The following is a 12,532-nucleotide window of genomic DNA, read 5'->3' on the forward strand; positions in this document are numbered from 1 at the left end:
ATTTTTGCCATTCTAACTGGCTTAAGGTGGTATCTCAGTGTGGTTTTGATTTGAATTTCCTTGATGGCTAATGATTTTGAACATTTTTTCATGTGTCTGTTAGCCATTTGTATGTCTTCATTGGAAAAGTGTCTGTTCATATCTTCTGCCCATTTTTTGCTCTTTTCTTACAGATTTTTTTTTTGCTTTTTGGGGGCACCTGGTTGACTCAGTCAATTAAGTGGCTCAGGTCATGGTGTTGGGGTCCTGGGATCAAGCCCCGGCTCCCTGATCAGCAGAGAGCCTGTTTCTCCCTCTCCCTCTTCCTGCCCCTCTGCCTACTGTCTGTCAAATAAATAAATAAATAAATAAAATCTTAAAAAAAAAAAATAAAAAGAAAAAGGTTTATTTGCTTTTACCTCTCCCCCCCCCCCCGGTTTAATAATTCAGCTACTTGTTAGGATCATTTTCCCGTCTTCTTATAAAATTTTCATGTAAATTTATGCTCCTAGGCTTGGTTTGAATTTTGTAGGACTATTGCTAATCTACCCACCATTGGCGTTTTTGTCAAACATACAAGCATAGTAATAAAAAAAATCATTGCTACCCTTATGATACTTCAAATTAATTGCTCCCTACTTGGTAAAACATTTTCTTAATCACTCTGCCACAAATTTGCTATCCACTGTGTTTTTTCATGTACTTACTGGCATCCAACTTGTTACATATTTTACTTTTTTATGTTATTATATGCCCCTGTCTTCTCCTCCCTTAAGATTTAAGTTCTGTGAGGGCAGGGCTTTTTTAGTTTTGTTAACTATTCTTTCCACAGTGCCAAGGAGAGTCCCCAGCAAATAGTAAGTACTCAACATGCATATTTTCTGTATGACTAAATTAAAAGTAGTGAATCTGCCTTTAAGTAAAGGAAATGGTTGCAAGGGTTTTCCAAGTTGAGGGAGCATGGTAGAGAAAGCAGATGAAGCAGACTGTGGTGTGTAGGTGAAATTGACCCAAAGAAATATTTTATTTGGCTCAATGAAAAGTTTTCTAGTGTTGAATTGTATTTCCTTTAGGTATCTTGGGCAGCTCTCACTACTCTTTATTGTCTCCTACATTGTTAACTATTTGAATATTGTAATCATATGAGTTTGTGACACACTTGTGTAGAAGTGTGAAATGCATAGCATGCTTATGTCAAATTTATTGAGCTGCCCTTGTTAAGTAAACCATATGGGAAGTAAAATTGGCAAGACAATTTAGTCCCTTTTAGACCTTAATTATCCTGTAGTGATACTTGATCTTCAGTCAATGGATAATGGAGAGAAAGGTGTGATGTGACCTGTGCTTTGGGGTTGAGTGGTAGGTGATTCTTTATCCTAGGGAGGATCAAAAAGGATCACTAGATGAGGAAGAAAAGATTTGTGTAGTAAGATATATTTTGACATTTGAATTAAAATTAGTTGGTCTTTAAACAACAGCATTTCCTCTATAATACTTTCATCTGAAATTATACTCTAAGGTGGTATTTTCCAGTCAAAAGATAATGCAAGTCTCGTATGTTATTTAAAATTTTTTGATAAAACATAACCAGTGAAATTAATTTTAATAATGTATATTATTTAACCTTATATGTCCTAAATATTATCACTTCAACATATACTCAAAAAAATTGTAAAAGATATTTTGCATTATTTTTTATTCTAAATCTTCAAAATCCCATCTATACGTACTTATAACACTTGTCACCTAGGACTAGCCACATTTCAAGGGCTCAGTAGCTACACATGGCTAGTGGCTACTATGTTGGACAATGCAGCTTTAAGGTTTGGTTTGAATTTTGGAAGGTCTGTCATTTATCTAAATAGCATTGGTAGTAGGTTACCTACTGGTGATGGCAGTTGAAAATCTTAATGGGAGTGTTAGGCTGGAGATATTGTTATGTGAAGCTGTGGAAACGTAAAATATCATCAAGAAAGAAGGATTTTATGGAAAAGAGAAGCCCAATAAATTTCAGCAGTTCCCATCTTTTAAGCAAAGGACACTGGGAATAATCTGAGGGTCAGTATTTCCAGGAAAGTGAGATTTGCTTTTCTTATACCATGGCTAGATTGAAAGGTTTATGCTGAGTAAGATGCTTTGTATTTGGCCATGTGCAACTCATTTGTGACTCTGTGAAGAAAAAATTCAGTGGAATGTGGAGTCAGTTTATTTGCCTCTTGGTTTGGATCTTGTGAAAGCACTTCTCTTTCCCAATATCTTGTGTGTGTGTGTGTGTGTGTGTGTGTGTATGATCATGATAATTAATTTTATTCCATTTCAGTTTCCTTTGAGATCTCTTCTTTAGTCAATTTATACAAAAATGGGTTGAAACCATTTTTATTCATAGCTTATTTTATTTCTTTAGTTTGTGTTTAAAGTGACATTGTTTAACCTGAGTTACTTACCTGCGGTTGTTCTGGAAAGGGCTTCAGGTAACAAATTGTCATTCAGAAAATTACCTTAAAATTTTACGTTTCTGAATATAATTAAATTTTGAATAACAAAGGAAATATATAGTTTTATATTTAAATTATTAAGTATGGCATATGAAAAATTCATACATACTTATTGTAAGTCAGCAATCTTAAAATTTGATATTCTGGATATTTTTAGCTTGAAAATCTTTTCTTTTTCTTTAGTCATCAAGAGTTCATATAACTAGAGCTGTCCTGGAGCAATTTTTATCCTTTGCAAAATACCTTGATGGTCTATCTCATGGAGCACCTTTGCTAAAGCAGCTTTGTGATCACATTTTATTCAACCCCGCCATCTGGATACATACACCTGCAAAGGTATAAATTTCATTCTCATTCATTTTATTTTAGTGTAATATTAATAAATTATGGTTATGGATTTAAAATATGCAGTAGAAAGCATTTGGATTTTTTTGGCATATTTTATAGTCAACCTGAAACAGTTGTATTACCAGAATCAGCAATCAAAATATTAAATATGTAAATATTAAGATAAATGAAACTGTAGTTTAAGCTTGATATAATAACTATGTTCTGAAGTTAGTAGTTGTGATTCATATCTTTCCAAGAAAGAATTTGGTACACTGATTATTAAGACTAAGAAAAGAGAAAATAATAGGTAACCAATTATATAATGATTATTACAATCATTGTGACTGGAAAATTGCTTATATTGTGAATATAGAGTTTATGTCATGATTGTAAATATTCTTTGTTTTAAAACAAATACATTGCTTTTTATATGTCAACATAAAATTTTTATTATTTTGTATACCTTAATTCAGCCCTCTTGTATTCTAGTGGAAGTCGGTAATGAGGGACATTCTTCATGAAAGTGAGCTGCCTTTTACAGTTTTCAGATTTTCCAAATAACTTCAGTTAGATTATATAGGGTCTGACTTTTATTATTGTTTAGCAGGTTAATTGTGGTGCTAAACTCGGACTTTAAGTTTGTTCACTTTTAAACAAGATATTTTACTTGTTATCTCTCTACTTACCTGGTTAGGTTCTGATACTGTGGCAGTGGGTTAAGAAATTTGGAATTATGTGAACTTTTAGGATATATGACAGAGTGTATTTTTTCCAAATATGATATAGCTGACTCATGTTAGTTCTGTTCCTCTGAGCTGCTGAAATGTACTTTGATTAAGGGCTTTAGTCTAGGTAACTTTTTAAATAATTTGATCTTCCTATCAGTTACTTTTGATTGATTAACTCATTTAAAATTATTTCTTTGTTAATAGCTACAGATTACCTTTATTAATATAAATTTTATTAGAATATGTTGGCTGCAGATTATTTCTTTTAAAAATATAAATAATATTTAATAAATAGTTATTTTTAACCTCATAATAAATGGCTCTTTCTTGGCCTTTACTAATTTGCATTTAAATTAGAATGCGTATTTATAATATAAACACTTGAAGCATTTTAAATTTATTTTAATGCTCTGTTAATATTCTGTATTAGGTTCAGCTTTCCCTATACACTTACTTGTCTGCTGAATTTATTGGAACTGCTACCATTTACACCACCATACGCAGAGTAGGAACAGTATTACAGCTCATGCACACATTAAAATATTACTACTGGGTCATTAATCCTGCTGACAGTAGTGGCATTACACCTAAAGGATTAGGTAAGTACAACACTACCACTACGTTCATTGTACTATTACTGGTCTATATCCTGAGTACTGTTATAGGAACCAGATGTGCACGGTTATGAAAATATCACTGAACTATTGTCTTTCTTATATAGTAACCTTGTATATTGAGAATTTTTTGTGGTAGAGAAATTTATAGTTCTGAAATATTAAGTTATTTTTGGAACAAAGGCAGGTAAAAAATAATATTCTGCCTTTTATCCTATATGCTTGTTGTGGCTCAGGGAAATATATTCGTAATATTAAAATCAGATGAAGTTGATCATGGCCAATGTGTTCTAATACAGTTGTTTCAACCCTTTGAGATAGTTACCTTTCTTTATATTTTTCTCCCAAATTCACCCTTTGTTCTAAGTGTAGTAGAAACTAATTTAATACTTCGTTGTGTTGTTTAAAAAATATTGCCAGGGCACCTGGGTGGCTCAGTTCGTTGAGCATCGGACTCTTGGTTTCACCTCGGGTTGTGGTCTTGGGGTCCTGAGATGGGGCCCTGCCTCTGGCTCCGTGCTCAGCACAGTCTGCTTGGGATTCTTTCCTTCTCCCTGTGCTTTTCTCCCAGCTCATGTGGATGTTCATGGGTGTGCACACTTTCTGTCTTTCTCTAAAATAAAATAAATAAAACCTTAAATAAATAAACAAAAATAAATATTGCCTACTTTCCTAGTTACATAAAAATGCATACTCATCATAGAAAATAAAATGATATAGAAGAAAAATATTACTCATAACCCAACCCTAGGAATAAGAACTGTTTCAGGTTTGGTGTGTGTTCTTCCACTATTTTTTGTTGCATTAAATGTGTGAAATATTTAAACTCTTTTACAGAATTGAGATTTTCTTGATTTTTTTTTTCCGTTTTCTTCTTGACTCTACATAGTAATTTAGAAGAATGTACCATTTACATGTCTCTAAAATTTTGATTCTATAAATAACAGTGATCTATTTCTTTGTATATAATCATTTACTTCCATCTTTGATTTGTTTAAAATTACTGAGAGTAATTACTGTGTAGTATGTGAGAGTGCTTTCTCAGCATACTAACAATAGTGTTGAAAATTATTGTTTTATAAAAATCTTTTTAATAAGGGAAAATAACATTTCACTATTTTAATTTTCATTTATTAGCTTATGTTATGTCTTTTATTGTTAGGACTTTAAAAATTGTGTTATTTGCAATCTGGTGTATTATTCTGCCATTCATGGCTTTTTCTATTGCTTTTAATCTTGATAATGCCTAAAATTTACTGAACGTTCACCATGAGTTTGAATCTGCACTAAGCATCCTGTTAATTTTGTTTAATCATTTGTATATAATGTAATAATATATGCATAGGCATGTTTACACGTACACATCGGACTACATAACTACGTTGGTAACTACGTTGTCAGTATTACTGTTATTTTGTTGGTTAGGAAACTGGAAGTTGGTACAAAGTAACTAAAATTTGAGTCATGTCTATGGGACTCAGATCTTCTAAAACACTACACTAGAGTTTTCTTTACCCCAAACAAATCATATATTCATACGTATTCATTTCTGCTTCAGAAAGTTAATTTCTAATTTAAAGAAAGTTGCAAGAGTGATACAAAGAATTACCATAAACCCCACCGTGTTGCCCAGTATTTTGAATTTTACCACATAGACTTTATCATTCTCCATTTTTATGTAAATATAGTTATATATACATGCACATATTTTTTCTGAATCAGTTGAGAATAAATCGTAGATGTGATACCGTATTACCCTAAATATTTTACTGTTTATTTCCTAGGAGGCATAGTCTTAGATAACCAAGGACAACCATTAGAATCAGGTAATTAACATTAATACAATGCGATCATCTAATCCAAAGATTGCATTTAAATTTCACTAATTATTCCAATAATATCCTTTCCAGAAAAAAAAAACCAAAAAACTTTTTTTTTTCTGTGAATCCCAGTCGAGGATTGTAAATTGCATTTAGTTGCCTTGTCACTTTAATTTTCTTCAATATAGAATAGTTTTGTTTTGTTTTTTTTTTCTTTTGTATTTCTTTGTCTTTCGTGACCTTGATATTTTTGAAGAATACAGACACATTATTTCTTAGAACGTCCCTTAATTTGGATTTGTTTGATATTTGCTCATGATGATCCAGGCTTTTCATTTTTGGTTGGAATCACATGGGAGTCGTACCAATTCTGCCACACTGTATCACGTCAAGAGGCTCATGACGTCGAGTTGTCTTATTACTGGGGATGTCGACTTTGATTATTTGATTAATGTGGTGTCTGCCAAAGTTCTTCATTATAAAATTGTTACTTTCTCTTCTGGAATAATAAGTATTTGGTGGAGAAACACATTGAGACTATGTAAATATCTTGCTCTTCAACAAACCTTCACTTACTGGTTTTAGTTCATCAGTGGCTCTTGTCATAATTGGTCTTTATTGTGATTGCTGCTAAATGACAATATTTTCTAAGACATATATTTGTTTGAATTCTACGATAAGAAGGAACTTGTTTTTTCTCTCCATTTATTTGTTAATTTTATATCAGCATCAATTTCCTGAATTTCTGTTTTATTCTGTGTATTATATCAATAGTTGGCACACTTTCTCTGCAGAGAGCCACACGGAAATATTTTAGGCTTAGGGAGCGTAAGGGCGCTGTTACAAGTAGTCACCTCTGCCAGTGTGTAACAAAAACTGACATAGACAGTATGTAAGTGAATAGATATGGTTTGTTTCAGTGAAACTTAAAAAATGTTAAGGCTTAATGGATTTAGCCCAGAGACTATCTCCTGGGTTGTATCATTATTTATTGGATGTTAAGGTTGTCCCAGATTTGGCTTGTAGGAGACCTTCACATGAGATCTTGGGTCTTTATGACAGATGTGCATAATTTTTTAGTGCTCGCTCTCTGCCACAAGATGTTTTTGGTTTATTTTATACTTACCCATTCCTGGAATCAACCATTTCTCCAGAGAGCCCTGGTTTGTTTTGGTGGATATGATTTTTGGAAACCCAGATTTAGGTGTTCGGTGTGCCTCATGTACTTATTGCTCTTTTAGTGGCATTGCTTCTAGACATTCTGCATGGATCTAGGAAATACAGGTTTATACACAGATACCTTCCTTTCCCATTTAAAACCACATGGTTCAGTGTAGCCTCAAGCTTATTATATTTATAGCTTTCTTCCTTCAATAGTGAAAAATCTGGCTGATGTAATCTTTAATGTTTTTATATATTTGCTTATTCTACGTTATGAAGCAGTGTTTTGACATGTTCAACCATCACCATCTCAGCTTTGACATTGCCAGTCAGCCCTGACCATCCCCTCACCTCTAACTCTGGCTGGTCCTTGTCACCTCCTTAGCCCCGATTGTTTTCTTTGCTGCTGACCACACTACTGGCCCATGTTGTCTCCTCACCCTGACCCTGAAGGTCCTGCCAGACTTAGTTGCCTCTTTGGCCCTGCCAGCATCTGGAGTTTCCTTGGCCTCTGCTGCTTCCTCCCATCCCAGGGCCCTCAGGCTTGGCTGGCTCTGGCTACCTCAAGGAGAGGGGAGGGAAGAAACCAAAGAAATATATTTTAAAGAAAAGTGACAAGAAAGTGAAAGAGAATTTCTTTTTCTTTACGATTTATTCTTTTTTAATATATCTTTTTATTTATTATTTTTAATATATCTTTTTAATTAAACTTTTTAATCCATCAGAAATTAACTTGGATATTTAGTGAAATGTGAGGTTCTGACTTGAAACATAGTTTTCTAAATAACTTTTTTCAATACCATTTTGAACTGAAATACTTTCTTTTAAGGACGCTCTAAAGATACTTTGTACTACACTAGCTTTTCATAGTACTAATCCATATGTAGGCACTGACTTGAGAAGTAGGATATTTTTGCCTTGACTCTTATTTAACACTTCTGTCTCTTAAATTATTATTCTGTAAGTTTCACTGTAAAACAATTTATTTATATTAACAAGGTACCATAGTAATACATGATCTTAATTAGCAAGTAGAATAATACAAATGTTTATAAATAAAAACTTAACTATTCTCTCAAGGAGCCCGTATCACCAGTCTTATATATTCTTCTGCCTTTTTTTCTCTGCTCATACAAACACAAACTTACACATGCCTACATGTAGGTGCTTCAAATTATAGGTATTTCAAAGATTTATTTTGAATACATCATAAATGCAAATATGTAATTATGTAATAAACCTCATATAGGTCCCACCAAGCTTAAGAAATAGAATCTTACCATTAACCTGTATTTACCTATCTTTGGTCACATCTTCCTCCCATTCCCAGCCATAGAGATAACCCCATGCTCAATTTTATGTTTTATGTTTTTGTTGTATGTTTATTATGCCTTTTTCTTACTTGAATGCTTATTATTTTTTTAGTATGCTTTAGCAACTTTGCTATTTACGTATGTATTCCTAAACGATTGTTTAGCTTTTGTGTTTTACATAAATGGTGTCATTTGAGATTTATGTTACTCAATTTTATATTTGTAAAATATCTGTTTATTCTATTTTGTAAAATATGGATTCATATTATGTATTAGACTCATACATATGTATATTTTTCTGGAACATCCTCTTTACATTGTACAGTGTCTGACAATAGTAATTATAGCTAACATTTACTGAGTGCTTATAATTAAAATGGACCAGGCATTATTCTAATTCCTTTACATGTGTTGCTCTGTTTAATCCTTACAAAATATCCTGTGACATAAGCACTATTATTATTCTCATCCTTACAATAAAAAAAGAAACAACTGACACACTAAGATAATATAAAACTTGTCCAATTTCATTAAAAGAATGTAAGGAAATTATTACTAAGATAATGGCTGTCTCTACCATGATGGAATGGAGGATGTGATCAAGAGGTGGCTCAGAGCTGATGACTGGTGTAGGGTGAGGACTTTGGTATGTTGGAACAAGCCGGTGCATAGCCAATTATTAAATATTTAGGAATTTTTCAACCTGGTTTTTATTACACCATCGGTAGCTTGAGCTTAAATTCAGTCATAGTGGGAATATTTATACAACAGAAATCAGAAATCTGCAGTTATTTAATCTGATTCGTTATCCTGTCAGGACCTCACCCCTCCACTCGTGTAGTTCCTTTACCTGCATACCATTCGGTAATGGGTTTCTTCGCCAGGTTACTGTCAGTGTTCAGTATCTTGACCTAAAAAGTGGTTATATGAGTGTTCATTTTATACCAGTACATTAAGATGTACATTTACATCTTCTGTATATGTGCTATATTTCACAATGAAAAACTTTCTTTTTTTGTTTTTTTGAGATAGAGAGCTCGAGTAGTTGGGGAGGGGCAGAGAGAGAGGGAGAGAAAATCTTAAGCAGGCTCTATGCTCAGCGCAGAGCTGGACCCGATGTCCATCTCATGACCCTGAGATAATGACGTGAGCTGAAATCAAGAGTCAGACACTTAACCAACTGAGCCACCCAGGCTCCCCAACAATGAAAATCTTTTTAAAAAAGTTAATACCAAGTATTGGTAAGGAAGGACAGGGTATTTTGTACACTACTGGTAATAGTGGAGCAAGAAATGTAGAGGGCAGTCTGGGAAATGAGAAAGATTTCTTTTTCAAGAGTAGATGGAATGGATTGTTTGAGTAATAATTTGCATGTCAATATTTGTTGAGTGAATAAAAGATGTTATAAATTATACATATAGGGATTTTTATTTCAGAACTTATAAAGAAGCTATATAAATCCTCATAGCTTCAAGAAAGGCTTGATACTTAAGGGCTTTCATGGTTCTAGCTATATAGTTAAAGGTATAATTTAATTATTGTATACTGTGTATATTACACATATCATTGAATAATCTCATTTGTTGGTAATTAAATATTTGCAATTAATTTCTTTGAAATTTAGGTGTTATGATGGAATTGATATGTACACTTTAACTGTTCACATTCATTTTCATTTATTGACTCATGAGCATTTTTTGAGTGTCCACTATAATACATATTTGGTATATACAAATAACATGGGGAAAAAAGGTGCAAAGCAAATAATAACAATAGAGTGTCACTTTTTCTGTGCTTTGTTATATAATACGTGGTGTGAAAATGGAGACGGCCTTTAAGTGAAGAAAGGTTTAATTGAAGATGGAAGAAATGTTGGGAAAACTTGGATTTGGGGGAAAAAGGAAACTATTAAATTAATAAAAGTAGGAAAAATTATTTATGTAAATATTTGATTAAACACTTATGAATGAATGGCAATATAATTTTTTTCAAGAAGTAATTCTTTCCCCCATATCTGACATTTGGTGAATACTTTGAAATTGCCCAAATCTGAAAATTAATGCTTGGATCCTCTGATATAATTGAACTGATATAGCATTAATACTAACAAATACTGTAATTCTAATAAATACAACTTCTAAAGAATTCCATAGTATTAATGCACATAACTGCATTAAGCTTATTTAATATCATGAGGTTTTTTTTCCTTTTTTTTCTTTCTCTATGTTTTCTGTTTTATTCTAGATGGTCCCCGGCCATCACAAAAAGAAATTATATCACTGCGGGCATTTATGCTACTTTTTCTGAAACAGCTCATACTAAAGGTAAAATAAGTATACATAATTTAGAATTGCAATATATTAGATGAAGAGGAATTTTTGGCATTGTTTAAAATCAATATTGTAAAATTAGCAGTAACTATTTTTAATTTATGAATAGCTTTCAAAATCCTAAAGTATATCTTTTCGTTAACTTTTGTTAAACTTCACTTTTTGTTAATCCTCTTTGAGATCATCCATTCTAAGCGATACAGGAAATGGACAAGGAATATGCATAAGAAATGAGCATAAAGTTTTTATTCCAGAAAATGGTCTATGTACCTGTATGAGAAGACATAAATATACATAAAATACATTATGTATTTTATCACAGCAGGATTTTTAAAAGATTAAGATATAGAAAAATGGAAGATAAAAGTAAAATATGCATCAATTGGTTCTATAAAGTTATGCATTATTTTCAGAAAAGAATAAATGGCTAGAAAATAGTAATATGAATACAGTTAGATGATCAAAATATACTAACTTTTGATAGTGATGGTCAATCAAATATTAGCAACTTTAAAAGACTAGATATAGTTTCCCAGATGTTTACTTATTTAAGTGGAAATAATATAGTCTGTGAATTGTGAAATATTTAGAGATTTTAATGAAAACCACCACTTTTAAGTTGTTCTTATGTTCTTTTAAAATGATCATTTGGTGCCTGTCTTTAAAGTTTTAATTTTAGATTTAAATAATATATATATTTTTTAAAATTAGGATCGAGGGGTCAAGGAAGATGAACTTCAAAGTATATTAAATTACCTACTTACCATGCATGAGGTAGGACATGGTCTGGGTCTTCTATTTTAATTATTTTATGTAAAGCACTAGAATAAAATATTAACTAAAGAAATATTGGTGATCCTTATTATGCAGGATGAAAATATTCATGATGTGTTACAGTTACTAGTGGCTTTAATGTCAGAACACCCAGCCTCAATGATACCAGCATTTGATCAAAGAAATGGAATAAGGTATGATTATAATATTAGTATTACTAGTAGATTTTAATTGAGTACAGTTGTGCTTTCTAAAATAATTCCTACTCTTGGAACTTTTGAATGAATACAGCCAAATCTTACACACAAGAAGGGAATAAACAGAGAAAACTAATATTAATATTCTAATACTCAAACTGATGAAGTAATAAAGAGTGGGTCTTGGTCTTAAGAAGAGTAATTAAATTGATGCTATCATAAATATATTTCAAGTAGTGTGAAGAACAAATACATCTTATTTTGCAGGAAGACAAGAGAGCATGGTATATTTCAGCAAAAGAGAGCACAAGAAAGTTGAATTTAGGCTCAAGAAGTAGATAGTGGCCACATCTTGAGGATGGATACTGGCCACATAATAGAAAGAAGTTTAGATTTTATTTTGTTGGTGATGAAATAAAGTATTTTTGAATGGGATACCGATTTGCTCAGATTCCTGTTTTGTTAGATTTATAGTCAGCAGTGTGGAAAATGAACTGGAGAGGAGTAAAACTGATGGAGCAAAATAAGTAGAGAGATTATTTTATTCACCAGTATCAGGGATGATGAGTTAGGACAGTGGCAATGTAATTTGAACAAGAGGACAAAATCAAAAGAGTTTGAAGAGTAAGTTTAGTCAGAATGATTGTAAGTAATTATTGTAGGTAAGTGAAAAATAGTTCCTAGATTAGTATTCTTATGAACCTCAACCTATAACCTAGCCCCTTAGGGATTCTCCTTTTTAATTTTTCTGAAGTCTGAATTATTGGAATGAAGAGGAGATCTAAGTTATG

The 12,532-nt window shown here is 32.1% G+C and overlaps 1 protein-coding gene across 1 annotated transcript in view; it reads left to right on the forward strand.

Annotated features, from left to right (window-relative positions):
- NBEA (neurobeachin) overlaps positions 1-12,532 on the forward strand; it is a 664,295-nt gene that overhangs the window by 146,065 nt on the left and 505,698 nt on the right. The window contains exons 12-16 of the mRNA XM_040622005.1: positions 2,658-2,810; positions 3,963-4,131; positions 10,685-10,764; positions 11,482-11,544; positions 11,641-11,738. Coding sequence (XP_040477939.1) covers positions 2,658-2,810; positions 3,963-4,131; positions 10,685-10,764; positions 11,482-11,544; positions 11,641-11,738 — 563 coding nt within the window. The remainder of the gene's footprint in view (positions 1-2,657; positions 2,811-3,962; positions 4,132-10,684; positions 10,765-11,481; positions 11,545-11,640; positions 11,739-12,532) is intronic.

Source organism: Ursus maritimus, unplaced genomic scaffold, assembly GCF_017311325.1.
Source record: "Ursus maritimus isolate PB19 unplaced genomic scaffold, ASM1731132v1 scaffold_10, whole genome shotgun sequence".
Taxonomy (NCBI): Eukaryota; Metazoa; Chordata; class Mammalia; order Carnivora; family Ursidae; genus Ursus; species Ursus maritimus.